Consider the following 21,603-nt stretch of genomic DNA (forward strand, 5'->3'; position numbering starts at 1 on the left):
GACCTCACTTGGAGTATTGTGTGCAGTTCTGGTGTTCTCAACATAAAAAGGACATGGAACAGTTGGAACAAGTCCAGAGAAGGACCATGAGGATGATCAGGGGACTGGAGCACCTCCTGTATGAAGACAGGCTGAGAAAGTTGGGGCTGTTGAGCCTGGAGAAGAGAAGGCTGCGTGGAGACCTCATAGCAGCCTTCCAGTATCTGAACGGGGCCTACAAGGATGCTGGGGATGGACTCTTCATTAGGGACTGTAGTGACAGGACAAGGGGTAATGGGTTAAAACTCAAACAGGGGAAGTTTAGATTGGATATAAGGAAGAAATTCTTTACTGAGAGGGTGGTGAGTACTGGAATGGGTTGCCCAGGGAGGTTGTGAATGCTCCATCCTTGGCGGTGTTCAAGGCCAGGCTGGATGAGGCCTTGGGTGGCATGGTTTAGTGTGAGGTGTCCCTGCCCATGGCAGGGGGGCTGGAACTGGATGATCTTAAGGTCGTTCCCAACCCTAACTATTCTATGATTCTATGAAAAATGATTCTTTTCAGACAACAGATGTTTTTTTCGTCATTGTACCCCTACTTCAGATGTTTCATGTCTTTTTTCCTTACACAGTGTACCTGCTAAACCAGACCACTGGCAAGCTCAAGAAGCCTATAAACCTTTTTTTGGTTAATATGCTAACCAAAAGAATCACAATTTTCAGTTTCTGGAGGAGATGATTTATGGCCTCAAGAAATTATGAACCACTACATAAAGTTTACTTCCAAACTGATTCAAGAATTTCTGAAGTCTGTTGGAGCTCTTGATTTAGATGGGCTTTGGAGCAGATCTTGTACTTTGAAATAAGACTACTGTGTATTACTCATGGACTAATAAACAAAATATATCTCAGTAAGTATAAAATCCAAGAGGTGACTTTTTTAAAAACAGAAGTTCCTCTGTAAGTACCCTTTAAAGCAGTATCTTCTTGATTACAATAGGTTTATAAGCTTGCTTAACAGAAAGAGAATCAATAAAGCTATGTCTTAAAATAAAGCAATGAATGTGGCATGATGCAGTCTTAAAAAGTTAGGTGCTATAGACAGCCTCTATATGAAAATATCATTGTCTGTAATGGGCATGCTAGTGACTGCCCAACATACCCATTTTCCCTTTCCTTTAAAAATTTCTATTCTATCTGTAAAAGCTCTGTGATGCTCAATGGTGATCCATCTTTTAAGAATACGGAATTACACCCACTTCCTTTTGTGGAGGAATGACAATAAACTTCCTGTAGCACAGTAGTATCTTTGCCTCCAGTTTCTGTTAAGAAAGGGAGTTGGTGTTTTTACAGGGAAAGAACATAACTCCTCTGGCTTAGACACGATCAGCTAATGATTCACCATCAAAGCTGAGCAAATCTATCAGCATCCCCTATCTTACTTGTTTGGAGTTTGTGATGTATCACAACTCCCTGTGTCATTGCAATAAGAAGCTTACACTCATGTATTGCTCGATCCAGATGAATTGCTTTAGACACAAATCTTTAATATAGTTCCACTGCTATTTAATGTGTACAACTTCTGTCTTTAGAAGATTACAAGTGGGATATCTCACTTAATTATCCAAAAAATATTCCAGCTCCAATTCTTTCAACATAAATTTGAGCAATTAGCATTGTTAGACTAAGAATCTGGGGTCTGCAGATAAAATGTTTCCTGCTCCCTAACTAGTCATAATTACAGTTAAACCTGGGCATGGAAAGATTGGAATAATTTCGTGTTTCTTCTTCTTTCTTCTTCAGATCACAGAATGCAAATAAGATCCAGAAATAACTTCTATTCCACAGCAGCTGGCAAAGTCAGGTGTTAAGATTGGCTTTTAGCATATGATCACAGCGACTACTAAACAGTATAAATTTTTTTGTAGTGACAGTTTGCCAGTTCTATAGCAACTTGGACTATAGTTCCTGTTTTTATAAACTTCCAACCTTTATAAGTTAAGCCCATTTTTATTGTCAATACACTTGAAATTTAACATAATGCCAACTCAAAATTTTTCCCTAATTCTTACATTCCCAGAAATTACTAGAAGATGAATAAAGGGACACATTTAGCTTCATTTTTAGACCTGCTTTTCCTTCAGTTTGCCAACCGCTTATAAGCTCACTTCAGCTTTTTGTTTTCTTGAGTATGTTTGCCACTTTAAAAGTATGAGGACATAGAAGAATCAATAAAAGAAAGTTAACACAGGTTTAAAAAAAGCTCCTGCCTGCCAAGGCAGTGCTTAGATTGACAGAGTCAACAGAAGCACAGATGAAGGAGACTAGGATACCTGCAAACTCTTACTGTTGGCTATGGGCCTTCATTCAGTAGAAAACACAAGTAATTTTGTAATGTGAAGCATCTGAGCAGACCACCTGAAGTCACTGGAGCTGTAGCTCATTGCCACCACTATGGTCCTCATCCAATGAAGATTTTATACTTAACTTCAAGCATCCGTGCTTGTGATTAAAATTTCCAATAGCAGCTGAAGTCCTGCTCCTGCAAGCTCTTCACTTTTGTACCCTAACACAGTAACCAGCAGCCTTACCTTCAGTTTCAGAGCACTCACAGCTTTATCAGGCTTGCCTGGGACTCCAACTCACATCACCTGCCTGTGGATCCAGGGTCTCCATCTCTGTCCTTTGCCTTTAGTCTCTGCTTCTCAAGCTAAGAGTATTGTAGGAGTATCTGTCTCCAGCTCTGGTCCTGTCCCCTAAATTGAAATTGGACCTACACTGTACATACCTTGTTGCCTTGATGGGTCTGACCTTGCAGCCTGCCTTCCATCACGTCTTTGGCTATGCTCCTGGATGGACTTTGAACCCACCTTGTAGCCTTAGACTTGTCTCTAGTCCCATCTCTGGTCCTGTCTCCTTTTGTTCCTGACTGAATTCTCTGGAGGGATGCTGGACTTGGTTCATTGCTTTAACTTGTCCAGGACAGTTGATGGACCCTTGCCACACTCATGTGCTGTGGGACTGGGCCCTGCTTGGAGGGCACTGCAGTGGTCACCCTTGGCTCACAGCTCCCTTTCCCTCAGAGAACAGGCAGACCCTGCAGATCCCTGACACTCAGAGAGGTGACTGACTAAAATCAATCATTTTCCTTGAATTCATTCAGCTTAACTCATGGAAAGTTTCATTTAAGACTGAGAATATTTGACATCTGCAGGATCATCCCTTCAGTTTCTTCACTGAGATTGCCCCCAAAGTGCAGAACAACTTTGAATGCTCTGCAATAAAAATGAAATACCAGGCATGCCTAGTGCAGTGCAGCGTTCCTTGTTCACATGTGCTATTTCAACTTCTTAAAAAATAAAAATAGAACTGAAACATCTGAACATAACTTTCAAAGTGCAGAGAAGACAAATTGGGTAAGCAAAAAATAAATCAACTTTCAGCCAAAAAAAGAGAACACTTATTTATGAAGTGAACTTTGTACGATATCTATCTACAAGGCACAAAGTAATCTTACAGAGTTCTAGGACCTCTGTTCTAGAAAATTCTGTTCTACAAAAATCTCTAGCAGTGCAAAGTGCTGGAATCATTCATCCTGCAGAAAGACAGGGATGATACCAAAAAATGGAGGGAAGGAAGGGGACACAGTAGAATTATATCTTATAATGATTATTTACTCACACAGAGTCTACCTCAACAGTAGTTCATTAAATGTGGCTTATAAATCATCTGGAATTGTCTGACCATGGTCACACTATCAAATTCTCTCAGCCTCCAGAACAGGATAATCACATCAGAACTCCAATTAGGAACAGTTCCTGGCCTGTGAACCTCTGAACCACGCCTGGGAACTGACCGTGAGAATGCCATCGATCCAGACTAAAACTGTACTAGGATCTATTTCAACATTAAAACTGTACAGACGAGAAAGTTCAGTGCAGGAAAAAGGTCCCCAAAATGACTTAATTTACTTGTATATCAGTAGCTCCAGTCTCCAAGGAATGCACTTTCTGTATCTTTCTTTTACACTACAGTCGAATTGCTGAAACTGTGGAGCCATAATAATTTTGCTGACTCCTTTCTATTATGTTTTGATGGCATGGAAAAACCAAGCCTGCAGAATCCCATGATACCAACTGACATACAACACAGATGGTGCTTGTTCTGCTTTGACCTGTCAATCAGCCTGCACTCATGCCCTGGCTGGCCATCGGCCTGTCTGATCAGAACCCAGGTAACTACTGGCCTCACTGGGAACCACATCTCAGGCTCAGCCATAACACACTGTTTCTCCTCCAACAACAAAAACAGATCAGATAGGATTCTACATCTGATAGTGGTGAATGCTACATCTACAAAGGTGTGGCTCAATGACGCTGTAATGACCGGTGACCCTTTTAATGGTTTCTCCAAAGTCAACAGAAAGGCACTAACATTCAGTTCTGGTGTCCTCAACATAAAAAAGACATGGAATTGTTGGAACAAGTCCAGAGAAGGGCCATGAGGATGATCAGGGGACTGGAGCACCTCCCCTGTGAAGACAGGCTGAGAAAGTTGGGGCTGTTGAGCCTGGAGAAGAGAAGGCTGCGTGGAGACCTCATAGCAGCCTGCCAGTATCTGAAGGGGGGCTATAGGGATGCTAAGGAGAGACTATTCATTAGGGACTGTAGTGACAGGACAAGGGGTAATGGGTTAAAACTTAAACAGGGGAAGTTTAGATTGGATATAAGGAGGAAGTTCTTTACTGTGAGGGTGGTGAGGCACTGGAATGGGTTGCCCGGGGAGGTTGTGAATGCTCCATCCCTGGTGGTGTCCAAGGCCAGGCTGGACAGAGCTTTGGGTAGCATGCTTTAGTGTGAGGTGTCCCTGCCCATGGCAGGGAGGTTGTAACTAGATGATCTTAAGGTCCTTTCCAACCTTAACTATTCTATGATTCTATAAAGGCACAATCAAGCTGGCTGAAATTCTGGTTTTGCACAAATATAACTGGATGTAACATTTACTTATGCATATGGGCTTCCTTGGAAAGTTCTGAGGACTAGTTACCTTCTTTAAGTTTTGCTTTATGGTTGTACTGTCTCTCTCCACAACCTTCATCATTTCTTGGCTTGCCATATATAAGATGTTGGCTGCAGAAAAAGAAACATGCAGTAAGGTAAGTACACAGCAAATCTTTTGGAAAAAGCAGTATGGACCTAACCCTGCAAAAGGGTCAGGCAATTGCAGCAGTCACCACCTTGACAGTCCCACTGATAAAGATCCCACTGACAGAAAGGGCAGAATTTATCTCACCTAACCAAATCATTAAAAAGGCATCTAGAATAAACAAAGTTACCCGGTATTAATCAATGGAATAGGAAAACTACCTTTGGAATATAACTCTATCCATCTATCTTACAGACTTCTGAATCAGCCCATGGTGATGACTCTTTATTTCCTGACCAGAGTAGGAACATTGATGATATTTCAGTGCATACTTTTAGAAAAGTAAAGGTAAGCATGAACAATCACCCATGAAGTGTTTCCAAGATGGGCTTTTAAATACAAAGCATACATCAAGAAGCATTATTAATTAAGAGACATTAAATTATTGCCATGTCAATATGCAATTCATTCAAACACTCAACATAACACATAATAAAAATAATAGCAAATACAAGTATCACTGAAAACTGCAGTCTTGCATAATACTGATGGTACCTACCCAGACAGGACTGGACTGGACACCGAATGTCTATGCCTTACCTTTCTGGAATGTAAAGTATTAAATACCCCTTGGTGCAATTTATTATGAGTTGGTCTGCAAGATACTGTCTCAGAGACATAAATGATTGAGTCTAACATTTGGACACCTCATTAGAAGCAGTCTAATTTTTTGAAGTGTTGAGTTCTGGCAGGTCCCATGCATGTTAGAAAGCAGTGTGAAATCAGCACTTCTGAAAGCTGGGTCACTTTGCCTGGATACCCAAATATTCATAAAAAGAATATTCTTCTGCTTTCTCACCAGTCTGCAAAACCAATGGAAGATCCTGAATGGCTAGATTATATTAAAGCATTTAAATTTGTGGGTCCTAGAATGACTGATGGTATTCTAAAATACTAAATGCTCTCCTGAAAAATGGGAGAAATGGAAACTCTGTGACAATTTTTCAAATCTGAACCAACAAAGTTTTGTGCACAAGTAGCTACTGACAGTGTTGGATCTGATATTGCTCTTGAGATGGGAGTAATGCATTCTCACAGCATGTGATAGGGGAGGAAATGGCAGTCACATAGGTCTTTGGTGGTGGCCAAAACATGGAGTTGGCTGAATTCCAGCAGTGCTCTAAGGAAACAGAGTGCCACAAGAGAGATGAATGATGGCTCCAGAGGTCAAATGTTAAAAGAGAAAGCCAGTGCTCTCAAGTGATAAAAAATGAAAATCCTAGAAAGTAGTATCTACTTCTGAGCCAGTCAAAGAAGATGTAATTCAGTTATATGCCTGCAGAGCTCTGTCTTTTTCAATTAAACACTGAATGCAGCTAGTGCAAGTTCTTCCCTTTCTAGACAAAAGGGTTGCAGATGTGAAATCATATTGACAATACAGCAAATTTCTGGCCTGATCCTACTCTACTGGGTAAAGCAGCCTCCATGTGGTTTTGTGTCTAGCCACCTGGCAATCTAATCCTGTGCTGCAGCTGACAAAAGTCTGCCCATCTACAGTGTTAAGCACATACCCTGACATTGATCTTTTTCCCAATTTAGCTCCAAAAACTGATGCATTATACACCTTTGTTTTAGAAGGATATACACCTTAGAATGCACCTTCAAAAATCATCTAAGAAAACTTTAAATGAGAGGTATCAATGACATTGAGGAATTCCATAGGTATTTAATTAACTTCAGATTGATTCCTGTTTCTAATATGACAAATATGACTAATGCTCAGAAGTCCTTCCTATAAATGAAGCTAGCTGTCTCACAAAGCATTGCTTTGTTTCAGAGGAAAGGCAGAACATGGACAGCAGACCTCGCTACCCTATCTGCTGGTCCTTCAGATGAATTGATGTGGTTTACTATGGAATTACAAGATTTCACAAAGCACTAATTGCAAGAGCCTGGATTTGGTCAGGTGTCTGTGGCAATAACATTTGTACCCAATCCATTATATGAGGATTTTAGTATGTCAGGTCTTCTATATTCCAGTCCAAAATAAGATTGTTGTTAACAGGACACACTGGATAGCCTACCTGCAGTCAGAACTTTTGCCACGACCTTGCAGCATCAGCAGTGGATGGTAGGCAGGGATGAAAATACTGAGTACATTAGTACAGAACCTGACACATACTGTTTTATTCAACGTTACTGGGATTCTGATGACAACTATCCGCCTCCAGTTGAGTCACACAGCAAAAGCGGAAACATTTTAAGTATCTCCCTGCTCCCCTCCCAGTAAGTATTCTCCCATCTCACTGGTTTCTCTGTCCCACCTCTTCTTTTTGGTGTGTACTGCTCATATTTCTGAGTTTGTTTTTTGCAGTAAAACCTAAGAAGTGAAGTGGAATCCACACACTTAGTAAATTTAAGATTAGTCATAAAGACCCTAAAAGTAAAACTGTGTGACAGCAAAGGGAGTAATTACAGTATTTTTAAAAGGAACCATCTCTGAAGGCTTGTGTACTGTGCAAGAAAGGGAACCAGGAAGGCAGGATTAAGCTAAACCGGATGAATGGCAAGGTTCAAGAGTCTATTTCAACCAAACAGAAATCCTTTAAATTTTGGAAACATGATCCTAGGGAAACCAATAAACAGGAACTTAAACTCAGCAGACATTAAGTAAGAGGAAATTGCAAAGAGCAAAAGTAGGCTTCCAAGAACAAACATTAAAATATTTAAAAATAAACAATAAAATATTCCTTAGGTGTATCAAAAACAAGAGGCCTACAACAGAATTTGTGCAGGCTAAGGGAGTAGTTAAAGAAGATAATTACACTGTTTGGAAGCTAAATGACTTTAATTTTTTATTCATCCAAATTTCTTGTTCAATACATTCAGGAGGTTTCTGCTCTCTATATTCTTTTTCTAGCAATATTTTTTTCTCAATGAATAGTGAGGTATCAAGAATTAGCAACAGTGGAGGATCCAGAATATATCAGAGCTAGAAGATACATGTAGAACCATAAATACAGAAAAGAATTTCTGAGTTGACAATAATCCTGTTATGTAAGAATCACCCTGTCCCGTGACTTAGGGAGAAGAAAATAGGCAAACCACTAACGATTTTACAAATGAAAATAGCATTTTACTGATCTATAGTTTCTTGAACATTTCAATAAACACAACCAGATGACAAAAATTACCGGTCTTCTAAAAGCTCTGTTACATTTCACACAATAAACTTTGACTGAAACCATACAGCTGTAAAGTGAAAGGTTGTAATGCGTTAAGAAATAGTCTGGAAGCAAAGAAAAGAACTGGCTGGATGGTCGCATACAAAGAGTTGTGGTCAATGGCTCGATGTCCGGCTGGAGACCAGTAACGAGTGGTGTCCCTCAGGGATCGGTGTTGGGACCAGTCTTGTTCAACATCTTTGCCGGTGACATGGACAGTGGGATTGAGTGCGCCCTCAGCAAGTTTGCTGATGACACCAAGCTGTGTGGTTCGGTTGATAACGCCGGAGGGAAGGGAGGCCATCCAGAGGGACCTTCACATGCTTGTGAGGTGGGCTGATGCCAACCTTCTGAAGTTTAACCATGCCAAGTGCAAGGTCCTACACCTGGGTCAGAGCAATCCCAGGCACAGCTACAGGTTGGGCAGAGAAGAGATTCAGAGCAGCCTTGCAGAGAAGGACTTGGGGATGTTGGTCAATGAGAAAATGAACATGAGCCGGCTTCAGTGTACGCTTGCAGCCCAGAAAGCCAACCGTATCCTGGGCTGCATGAAAAGGAGCGTGACCAGCAGGTCGAAGGAGGTGATCCTGCCCCTCTACTCTGCTCTCGTGAGACCTCACTTGGAGTATTGTGTGCAGTCCAGAGGAGGACCATGAGGATGATCAGGGGACTGGAGCACCTCCCCTGTGAAGACAGGCTGAGAAAGTTGGGGCTGTTGAGCCTGGAGAAGAGAAGGCTGCGTGGAGACCTCATAGCAGCCTTCCAGTATCTGAAGGAGGCCTACAAGGATGCTGGGGAGGGACTATTCATCAGAGACTGTAGTGACAGGACAAGGGGTAATGGGTTAAAACTTAAACAGGGGAAGTTTAGATTGGATATAAGGAAGAAGTTCTTTACTGTGAGGGTGGTGAGGCACTGGAATGGGTTGCCCAGGGAGGTTGTGAATGCTCCATCCTTGGTGGTGTCCAAGGCCAGGCTGGACAGAGCTTTGGGTAGCATGCTTTAGTGTGAGGTGTCCCTGCCCATGGCAGGGAGGTTGGAACTAGATGATCTTAAGGTCCTTTCCAACCCTAACTATTCTATGATTCTATGTCATATTTTCCAACTTTGTTGTAAGAACATAATGGGAGACAATGTAAAAATCTCTGCTAAGGTCAAAATATCCTAAATCTACTGCCTCCCTCTAACCCAAATTACACCGTAAGATTTCTAATGCCTAAGGAAAGCTATATTGAAAGAGACACCATTATAGAGCAGGAACAGTAACCTTCTCTCTTGCTGCTGTGGAATGTCAAACTAGGCTTCTTCAGAAAAGTTATTTTTCTCCAAAGCTAAGTCACAAGTTCAGGGAGAAATCTCTCTGCTATTTCCTAATGCTGTACTTTGCTAACCTTGGCATTTTTTGAATATTTAGTTTTTTCCTTTAAAAAAAAACTTGTTCTGTTTCCTTATTTCATGAATACTGAGCTGCTTTTTCAAAGGAAATAACTCAGAAGAATTCACTTGCTCTCTGTGTCTAATTAGAAAGCCATCTCAAAAGGCTCCCAGGGACTACTACTATGAGCATTTCAGAAGCTCTGAAAATCAGGCTGTGAATTGGGCACAACCAGAAGCCAAGATGTACAAAATGAACAGCCTCTGAAATGTTTCACCAGGCTATGCAGAGGAAGGTTGTCTCGTGAGATCACCATGTCAGTGCACACTGGTGCTACCTAGTGTTACAGTCTCTGGAAAGACTTCCAAACTGTGCTAATGCTTGCTTTAGTGGAAAATCTCAATAGATTCCCAGAATCATTACCAAGAGTCCTGGAAAAATATTCATAGGTTTTGATTGTCATGATTTCAAGTACAATATAAAATGCAACCTAGAGCCCATGTGCTGAACTTCCTGAGTGATGAAGCTATTTCACCAAAATCTGCAGAATTAGTCATTGCACAAAATAAAGTACATCCAGGAGTCTGCAGGACCCTGGCTCAAAGTGTAAAACATATGGAATTCCCACAATGGGCTGGGTGGCAGTTATGACCTTGGTGTCCATACTGAAGTTTGGGTGAACATGCAGCTTCAATCTGTTTGGCATTCACCCCTATACCATACTCATTGAAAAAAGAAATATCTGGGATATAGTAAAGACAAAATAAGATTGGAATTAGTATTCTGAAAAATCATTACACGTGAAAGGTAAGGCTGAATGTGGGATGAGAGGTCAGGAGGCCTGGAATTTTTCTGAACTATCACTGAAGTCCTTTGAGACCCTCTGCAAATTACAAAATCTTTATGTCTCAGTTTCCTCATTTTAAAAACATGTTTCAGGCTGCTATGACAACGAAGTGCTTTTTTGTAGACTGTCTTAAAAATACTTGAAGTGAAAAGCATTGTGTAAACATAACTATTAATTAGTCTTTAAGAATAATGAAATTTACAGAGCCAAATTGATCATGTCCCTTTAGACGTGCTCACTACTACCTTAAATACTGCATTTAATAGTAAACAAATAACAAAATCTTCAAACCTGATGAAAAATACATTAAAAACAGAGATAAGGGCTAGTTTGTAAGTACCCAAAATCAGGATGTGTCTCTGTGACAAAATTTTACTTGTTGAACTTCAAATCTTTCTCTAAATTGGCTTAGTGAAGCCAACACAAAAGGTTTGGAGGACACAATACTATGCGCCCATACACTTCTGCATATGATCTGCTCTCTACTTTTAACAGGAATGCTTAAACTGATAATCTGAAGGAGCAAACTGATATCTGAAGGAGCAAAAGTGTCCCATAGTTTGACATAGGTATGTCTTCCATCAACGACTAACTAACACTTTGTTCAACCAAAATAAGGTGATCTTTTCATAAAATGAAGGTGTAGGCAGTGTTTGCATGAGCTTTATGAAAAGTTGTTCAGTTGATGTAGTTTTCTACTGAAAGCAAGCCAGTTCTACCTGCTTGCTGAAGGAAGAACTTAACCAGTGATAAATAATGAAAACATTAGTCACCTGAAGAACCATACCACAGCACAGGTAAGGTGAGATGTGTAAACAAGATGAACACCAAATACACTAGTTCCTTTGATAACTTGGATATTCAGACCCCAAAATGAGAAGGCAGTTTTCATGGACAGGTATGTGAGCACTTCAGAACTCTAGTCAGACACACATAATGACTTGAGAGCACTTTGGCATCTTGGCATGGATGGTTTGCAATATCAAGGCTAGCATAGAATTCGAAATCCTGGCTTATAGAGATTTGACTCCAGAAGTCATCTCTATCCACTGAGGACACATAAGCTGCAGTCCTTTCATGAAAAGACATTGGAAGAAAGAAACAAAGCTTACTATTTTCTCATCCTTTGCCTGTATGGCAAAAGTCCAGTACCTCTGCACTCTTGATTCCCACCTTTGAAGTGGGGTCCTAAAGATCTGGTCTGGAATCAGGCTAGGATATCTAGGAAAGGAATGTATAGAAGCTCTTTAGTTTTTCCTGCCAATGTATTTTGCTTATTCAATTTATCTGGTTTAACAGTTTAAAGCCAATCTCAGCATCTTATTTCTTAATTTTCGTGGTCTAATCCCATTTCTTCAAATTTGTACTTATGCCTGTGCTGGATTGACACATTATTAGTCAGCCTGGGTCAGTGAGATAATCCAAAGCATAGAAAGGGAAGCATGTAACATGATTCTTTGCAGCATCATGGCTTCTGTAAATATTCCATCATCTGGGTTTTTCACACAGCAACTAAGAAAGGAAAAGCATTTCTCAAAAAAGAAAATGTGGTTGCAAACCTACAGAAACTGGTCAACGTACCTGGTGGCAGCTGTAGAACTGAAAAGCATTTTTTTTACAATCTATTCCACCTCAAGTTGCTGATGCCCCTTGGAACTCATAACCGAGTCACTGGACTTTAATAATGAAAAAATCTGCTGTTAATTATATAATTATCATAAACAATAAGATCTTAGAGCTTAAAGGCAAAATCAAAGTTTTAACAGTCAAATACTGTGTTTATCGTGTTTTCAATACATAAATGCCTTCTTAAAATACCCCAACTTTTTATATGCAGATCTTTAATATACAGAGATTACCTTGAAAATGGAAGCCCTCCATCTATTCCCAGGTCAGGCTTATGAAATTAACTGTCAATTTAGTTTCTCCCCATGATCCTGCCAATGACCTTTTTTCTGCCCTGGTAGGATCATTTCCACCCCATGGACTAAATGTTATTAAGGATCAGTGTCAGTTTAGTCTCATACATGTGCTAAGCAGCGACGACATACTATGCCAAAATGTGTTTGATTTACTTGTGGAGGTTTTGTGATAGAGGAACCCCGATTGGGCTCAAATCAAGGATCCAGAGAAGAAAAGAGTGCTTTATATCATTCGTAGCTCTTTAACCCAAAGTGTCACAGTGAGGACTTAATATCCTTCAGCTAAATTATTAGTTTTCACAAACAATAATGCCTGAAATCAATCAAGCTTTTCAGTGTTTAGGGTTATTTAACCACCAATTCAATTAGCCAGTTCTTAGATGAATACCTGTATCTATTGAGCTGAACTTCAAAACACATTGATATATTCACAATGCAGTCAAGCAAATAACATATTTCCCAATTCTGAAGAAACAGATGACTAGTAGCATTGTTATTGCTGTGTAAACATTTTAGAGCTATAACCTAAACCAGTATGTGTCAGGTGACTCTATGGATCTGTGCTGGAACTTGGAAAGCTGTGCTAATTTGAGGGAAGAAACAATTCTAACTTAGGACAGATAAACCTTTTCTCTAGACTTGATTCTTGAAGCAGTATAGAGATCTTATGTACTTAGTCTGAAATAGACGTTTTTCATCAAGACTTTAAACTTCTTGCTTGATTATTGAATATCCAAAGACCATTTGCTTGCATATTTGCAAGAAAAAGATTAGGTTACAGCCAGATTAATCATAAACTCACACTAGAAAATGAGGGGTCACATTATGTTTTCTGTGTAAATTTAAGATGAGTTGTAACTATGCCTGTAAGGAAAGAAATCTAAAAAAAAAAAAAGACTCTACACATGGTACACATATCTGAAACAGAAAAGAAAGTTAAGTATTTCCGACCTAACCCTGACAAACTCTGAGAGATATACATGCCCTTGGTTAATTTAAAAATCAACTCTGTATTGTGGTGTTATGACTAGATCTTGTTCGGGGTGGTTTTGCTCGGTATCTTAATTATGCAAAAACAATATTGCATCCTTCACTGGGCTAAGGAGATGAATTTACTGTGACAGAAAGAATAGGCAGAAAGAGATGCCATACTAATGAAACAACAGAGACAACAAACTGAAAAAAACCAAAACCTTTTCAACTTCATTGGCTAATAAAGTTCAGGAAATAATCAAAATAGTTTCTTTTCCAACAAAAATGAGTGGTTGTGAAGATAGCCCCAATCTAGACACTTTAATGGATGCACACACACATTCTTTAATAGCTTGTTCATCAGAGTAAAATAAACATAAGACTACAAAGGGTTACCCAAGCTCACTTCATTTCCCTACTGCTGTTGGCTTAGATTATGTTGACTCTATCAACAAGATTGTGGCTGTAGGTGTAAATTTATTAAGTCTCACACATCAAAATATTGTTCTATTTTGTAAGTTAGTAGGAGCTAAGCTCTGGAATAGGTACAGGGAGGAACATAATGCCAAGTTTTTACTTTAAGGTCTGGACAGCAAAATTTCAACAGAACTAACCTTGGAAGAAGATACTATATGGTTTTACAACCAGAAACATTCAGAGGAAAAGGAGACCACAGCCCAACCTTCCCAAATGCAAATCTGGTGCCACTACTCTTACCATTCTTTGATCAACTGACCCCCTACACAGATGAATACAGAGAGCGGAGAGACTTCTGCTGCTGTCTTACTAAGGCCACCATATACCAAGGTGTTGTCTTCCCCCCCCCCCGCAAGAAATTAATAAACTTTCTTTAGCTAGGACCAGAGGAGTTTGTAAGAGACCAGTGGTGACCTCTTGACTGTGGCACAGGCTGTGGGTATTCTCTCTGCTGCTATAGGGTACTCTCAGACCTGGCAGCATGGCAAGTTTTTATCACCCCTCCTGATTTCCCTCAGCCATGCCCTACTTCTCTCTTGATTCTGTTTCCCACCTACACGGACCCTATGCTTTAGATACTTTTAAAAAATTCATATGTATTCTATTAGCTTTTTTTTTTCCAGGCTGAATGTCCTTTAGTTAATTCATGTATTTTTCAGTCAACCAACACCTTCCAGCTGGTCTTTGTCCTCCCTTGTGTTTGAGGCATTTAATAAAAGACAGCTCATTGTGATTAAAAAACATGAATTGGAAGTGCAACCAGGCCCAGAAGAGATCCCTGTAGTTCTTAAAAAATTTTGCAACTCATTTGTAATACAAAGGAATATTAAGAAGTAGAAATAATTAGAACCTTTAAGAGGAAAACCACATAGCATATAGGATACAGCCTGTTACTAAGAACTTCTCAGGACCAAGAAATTATCAAGTGACACCAAAGACACTGAAAGTCAACAAATACTTAGAACTCTCTTAACAAACTACAATCAAAATGTAGAGCTACGTACTACTACAAAAGCCTCAAGTCTTTAAGCCTCTAAGAATTATGTCTTTACTAACTGGCAGACTTTTCTATTGCAGAATTTTTGCCCCTTTCTTGGAAGCATTTTGTTCTGACTATTGTTGGAAATAAGACACTAAACAGAATGGACTTTGGATCTCATTTCCAGGTATTTGTTCCTGTGTAACTCAACGGAGTTAATATAATAATACTTAAAATCATCCAATTTGGAAATAATTTTTCAGCAGTATTTGTCACCATCTCTAAGAAAATACCCTGCTAGGTTAGTACTGTACTATCAGGGTCACAAGTACTGAAATTCAATTCTACTAGATTCAGGTAAAAAAATGAAGAATGGCTATAACTTGCTTATTTAGTCCACATTTCTTACAAAAAAACTGAGCAAAGCTCTTCATTAGTTTGCTTCTCTGACATTACAGACTTACACATTAACGCTTAAACCCAGGGCACAGTATGGTTTTTCCAGGCATGGCTTGATGATATAAAAAATGACAATTCACTGCCCGCCTTTAATTATATCATCATCAACTACTTACTTGTTACAGAATAATCTGCTCTGTTGTTCCACCACCATCACTCTGCAAAGCACATATTTCCACACTGTAAAGCACGTATTTCCACACTGGCTTGCTTTTGATAGCCTTTCCTCTTTTCACCTAAAAAATGCTTTTCCTTCAAAAAATGCTTTTCCTAGTCTCTTAGCTCCCTTTAAATATTAAATGCACTATCTTTTGCTCTGACTTATCAATTTTTCAGCTTCTGCTTTGACAATTGTGAAGTCAAATTTCCACAGTCTGTTTTCTCACAACTGCTTTCCAACAATGAAATTGTTGCTGCTTTTGCAGTTATAAATATGGTCTATATCTGCAACACTGTACTAAATGGAGACAGGAACTGCTTTGTAGCCCTGAGGCCAACTGGAATAGAATGGCCTGTTTTCACATAATCGCATTTCATCTCTATCCAAACTGCTTATTGGAAAGAGTGCATGGCAGTGCTAACTCCTGAACCGTGCCTGAGTACTAGGAAGATGCTAGCTAGAGAAGGCTAAAACTATACCAGAAAATTTAATCAAACAGTATGGCTGATCATACTCCAGTGCCACCAAGAGTGCTACACTCATTTAGCTGATTTCTAGAGGTAACCTGCCTATGTTTGGCAGGTCTTATTATAACATCTGGCATTCAATCTGCAGAATGCAGACCATTCTATGATTAAGACATTCATTCAGACATTTCTGAACTTTCAGATCGACTTTTAAGTAATGCCTGACATTTTTTGCCCATATTTTGTTTTCCCAAAACACTCTGTTGCATCTGTTCCCCTCTTTTGCTTGGTTCTTACTATGGTAAATTGTCCCTCAGTGAAGCTCTGAAGTTCTGGATGACACTCTTGCATCTTTAATTAATGTGCATGAAATTGCAGGGCTAGAAGGGATCTCCACTGGTCTTTGCGTTTTAATAAAAATTAATGATACTATGTCATTTTCAGCATTATCCATCCTGTCCTTAGGCAGCACTCATGATGAAAGTTTCATTATGTTCCTCAGAAATCTAGTCTAGAATTCCATTCTTATCACTAATTAAAACCTAATCTAAATCACCTTTGTTGCAATGTTAGTTACATCACATATTACTTTGTCCACCATGGACATACGGATTAAATTATTCTCCTTTACTCTAAAGCTCTTGCTATGTCTTTCAGTTGTCCCTTGTTTAGTCTAAACAACTCTTAATATATTTATTTTTCCTTGAAGGTCATAATTTCTTGATATCTGTCATAGGATTCACCCAATTAAATGTAAACAGCTAAAGCTTTATTTTAATTCCTTCATAGCCAGTGGAAAGAACAAAACTCATCCTAAAGTAGTCACATAGCATATATGTAGTCACATAGTGTATATGTTACCTATACATTGACCAGCAGGTGAAGGGAGGGGATTCTGCCCCTCTACTTGGCTCTTGTGAGAAACCCCCCTCCCCCCGGAGTACAGCTCTCAGGCCTCTAACATAAGAAGGATGTAGACCTGCTGGAGCAAGTTGAGGAGGCCACAAAGATGCCCCGAAGGCTGTAGCACCTCTCCTACAAAGACAGGCTGAGAGAGCTGGGGTTGTTCAGCCTGGAAAAGAGAAGGCACCAGGGAGAACTTAGCCTTCCAATACCTAAAGGGGCCTGCAAGAAGTCTGAAGAGCAACTTTTGACAAGGGCATGTAGGGACATGACGATGGGGAATGGCTTTAAACTGACAGAGGGGGGATTTAGACTAGACATTGAGAAGAAATTCTTCATTGTGAGAGTAGTGAGTCCTGGCACAGGTTGCCCAGAGAAGCTGTGGCTGCAGATCCCTGGCAGTGTTCAAGGCCAAGTTGAACAGGTTTTTGAGCAATTTGGTCTAGAGGAAGGTGTTCCTTCCCAAGGCAGGGGAGTTGTAACTAGATAATCTCTAAGGTCCCTTTGCACCCAAACCATTCTATTATTCTATTTCCCCTGACTAGGACAGGATTTTAAGGTGATTAGTGAATGAACAGAGCTCGATGCTGTAGACACATTAAGTCCTAGCACAAATGTTACCTTTTGTGAATACAGCCAACCTGACTCTCACCTTCAAATTCTCTGTATCTCTGCCATATATTCCCTGCCACTTGCTTCCTCTGCTTAATATATGTATATGTAAGGCAACACATTATGAGAACTAGCTGAACAATCTGTATGTTGCTGGATTCCTTCCTCTACAGACATCAAGCACTTTAGATGGCTTTGAATTTTCTTGGAAAAAGCCTCTCAAATCCGTATGTCATGGTTTGGTGGACATAATATTCAACAGGTCTCTCTGTCTTTAATATTTGGATGTAAAGATAAGTCCGTCCATCATCCTCCTTTCTCCCTGGCTCTTCTTTCCCAAGCAAGTTATGCCCCTTCACACTGATATTCTAGTTCTGCCAGCTCTCCCACCTATGTCTGTTAATCCAATTAACTAATAATTTTGATGATTTTTAAAGGCTTGTAACACTACCTTGTTTTAAGTACTTCTGAAATTTACACTACCTGCACATCGCTTAGCTTATCCATTATTTTCCTGCTAGTATTCCTTTGCTCTCTTATGAATTACTTTGTCTACCATAATTTTAGATCCTTCATGAGTGCACTTTTGCTCACCATGATATAGAAGATTTTTCTATACTTCCCATTAAACTCATCATCAAGCCTTCTTTACTGAATGTTTCAGTGTTAATCACCTTTTCATGGTTAAGGAAGTCAAAGCTCCCATGACACTGGTCTGACTCAAAGTGCTCCAGCCTCTGTACACCCGTGCATACTTGCAAATATTGTTTTGAGGAAGTACAGTGATTTTAATAACTTTGTCTTATGCACTGTGAAAACCACGCAGCCTCATTACACTGGCATTAGTCTTTCACTCTCTATAGTTTGTCTTCATACATCTTTCCTTCCCATGTTGACACTTCCCAGGACAGTTCTGATGTTCTGCTTTACAAAAACTATCATTTACTGCCAATTTTTTCACAAAACACATCTGCTATTTCACCATTTGATATTTAATTGCTATTACTGCTATTACTTTAGCCTCTTGTTTGTGTTGGCTAAGGACTACAATAGGGACTGGGGCCACATTCTGTCAGGTACTAGCAGTGCTGCACACAGAAAAGCCTGAAATGATGCTTTTTTCTGTCACAAGGGACTCTCAAAGAACCTCTACAAATTCTTAGTCTCATTTTTTCAGAAGGAGTCACTGATGCTGCCCTTAGTAAATTTGCCTCACATCAGGATAATGTCACAATAATCTAGTATTACAAAATGCTTGAGAAATACTTTAAAATATGCAAAACACTGGCAAGTTTTAATTCCCATTCCTGGGTATTATCCCAGGTAAACTGGGCAACACACAAGTAAATTAGTAGTTCACTGAGAAGTGTAGCAAAGGGAAGAGTATTAACAGACTGCTTGATAGGATCTTTTTTTGTAACTAAGAGTTAGTTATACTGTGCAGGAGGGCTAAAGGTCTCAGTCAAGAGTTGGCTTTAGTGTGTCAGAGGCAATTCAGATTCTCAGGAAAAACATTATTTCTGCTCCACAGATTCTACAGTCTATTTCTAAATCCATGGCTGTTCAACACTGAGTTGCAGATATGCACGCAGAGTTTTGATCATCGTTCTGAGGGGCTACAAGCAGAGTGAATGAGAAGAAAATAATCTGTTTCCAATTGGACAATTACTGACAAAGACTAGTGTCTTCATGTGCAACAGAGCTCATCTGTACTTTGACATGTTGTAATATGACTCTTTCAAAAGTCCTCTAAACAATAAAGCAAAATTGCTCAAATTGCAAAGTAATGAATCCAATCTAGGTTGGATTCCCATGCTAAATGGAAAAGCCCTGCAAAAAGTAGATTGAACTTTTGAAAGTAAGTTTTCCTCAGGGAATATATTACTATCTGGTCACATTTTGTTCCTGGTAAATTGCTTGTCTTATTGTAAGGTTCTTCACAGGACTGTATCACTAGTTTCCTTTCCAGCTGATCCTCTGCTTTTGAGGATGCAATCTTCTCTGTCATTCCTCAGAAAGTCAGAAAACAGTGGTAAGAACTAGTAATACCAAACAGTAGGGTAATTTCCTATGGGGAAAACATATTTTCTACCAGTAATTATTGCCAACAGCAATCTTGGAAATATAATATAACTTATTGTTTAAAACACCAAACAGAAGGAACTGCTTAGTATCAAGGATGACTAATGCAGGAACATGTGCTTCCACACATGCACACACACATTAGATAAAATGTTGATGTTTAGAGGTTTACAAGACATAAACATTGACTTTGGGTTCTGCTTAAGTTTACACTTGAATTTAGAATGACAACATACCAGTTAATATAGAACCATGATCAACATAAGCAGAAATAGCTCTGATTGTTATGATGGACTTCTCCAATTCAAACTATAGCTGCAGGAAGATCAGAACTACACAAGAAAATCAGTCAGCTGTGCTTGAGAAAGCCAGTAGAGTCTGAAGGAAAATTAAAAAGTTCTTCAACAATTATACCCAGGTGCCTTATAAACAATAGATGCTTTGCTGAGGAGTGCGAAAAATACTCATTTGTGTGATGAAGCATGTGCAGATGAAGTGGGCTGTGTGATGGAAACTGAAATGTCTATGGACTTAATCCTGTCCTAAGTTACTTTGGAACAGCTCCCATCGTCTTCAAATGACAGAACCACACCTTAGTTAGAAAAATTAAGCTCCAGTTTAAGCTCTCACATATTCTGGCAGATGGCCATGATGATGGGATTTCTGCTACGGTCCCAATTTTCAGTCGAGGAAAGTGTCCGCTCTCTTACCCAGCAAGAGAAGCATAGAAGGGTCTCCTGTAGGTGGTGCAGTAATTTAGCATCTCCAAGCAGTAGCTCCCACCTGAGCTCTGCTGGGATTAATATGCTCTACTTGACAACGGTTTATGCATGTGAGTAGTTATATGGAGGTCACTTTAAGTGCGTTTCTGGATCGGAACCCGATGCTGATTCTTTCTTCAGGAACCCTGATGAAATTCAGCAACTCGCCCACCTGTCCTTTGCACAAGGTAAACTTCCTCTCAGGTGGAGTGGCTTAGGTATGAAAGGTGAGTTTCACACCATCTTCCATTAAACATAAACCAATGCTTTTTTGAAATACACCTTGCACTAACCAGCAAGCAATCTCTTGCACCCCTGGTTTTGCTCAAGATAAGCCAGCATTTCCTCCACAGATCCATGAAGACTCTGCAGGCATTTTCTCCTTGCCAATATTGTCACATTAAAGAATTAGGCAAGGGAGACAGTGAGTGCTGGTGGACATTTTCATGACAAGAAACAGCAGCAAAGCAGACTGCAATATTGTTTTAGCTGACTGTAGGAACTACATCCAGACCACTGTCCCCTTTAGGCACATGGAATGACAGGTATTGCATTAGTTAGCAGCTTTTCCAAAAAAAACCCAAAACTTATTCCAAGAAACAAATGCCTACAGTTTACCCATGGGTATGGAGTTAGCGTGTCTTTAAGTGCTTGCTGGAACTGCAAAATGAAAGAGTTCAATGAATCAAGCCAAATTCCCAACCAGTAAATATAACTTATGACAGAGCCACAAAGAGATATTCCTTGGGGAAGTTTAGACAGACACCTTTGAGACAAAAGGCATGAGCCTACTGCAGAAAGGACTTCGTTTGGGGCCTGGGGAAAATAAAGTGCCAATTTCCAGATGACTATCTGGCACCAGCTAGCACAAAGCAACTGTATCTGCTAGCACTTAACTGGCATATACTTATTTTCAACATCCTTTCTGCTTTGTTGACGTTGCCTCTTCCTTTTTCATGCCATTTGCAACACATCATTAGAGTCACTGCAAATTTGTGGGAGTAAATCGTGTCCCTGGGGTTGGAACCCCACCAGGGGTGAATAAACAACCTACCCTTCCCCAGTGAAGTCCCAGCGGTGCCTCACATTTCATGGAAATGATCAGCAGTTCCACTATCAAAACATTCACGCCTTATGAGTAATATTTATGATAGGAGTTTTTAGCATTGGGTTTTCCCCCAAAAAGAAAAGAGGAATAATTAACAGAAATAAACCCAATGAGAAATTTCCACATTATTAG

General features: G+C 39.7%; 1 protein-coding gene across 1 annotated transcript in view; it reads right to left on the reverse strand.

The window, feature by feature from the left end:
• LDAH (lipid droplet associated hydrolase) overlaps positions 1–21,603 on the reverse strand; it is a gene marked incomplete at its 3' end in the record, with an annotated part of 135,096 nt that overhangs the window by 13,647 nt on the left and 99,846 nt on the right. The window contains exon 6 of the mRNA XM_080616908.1: positions 5,025–5,107. Within this exon, the coding sequence (XP_080473034.1) occupies positions 5,025–5,107 (83 nt within the window). The remainder of the gene's footprint in view (positions 1–5,024; positions 5,108–21,603) is intronic.

Source organism: Psittacula echo (assembly GCF_963264785.1).
Source record: "Psittacula echo genome assembly, chromosome: 4".
Classification (NCBI taxonomy): domain Eukaryota; kingdom Metazoa; phylum Chordata; class Aves; order Psittaciformes; family Psittacidae; genus Psittacula; species Psittacula echo.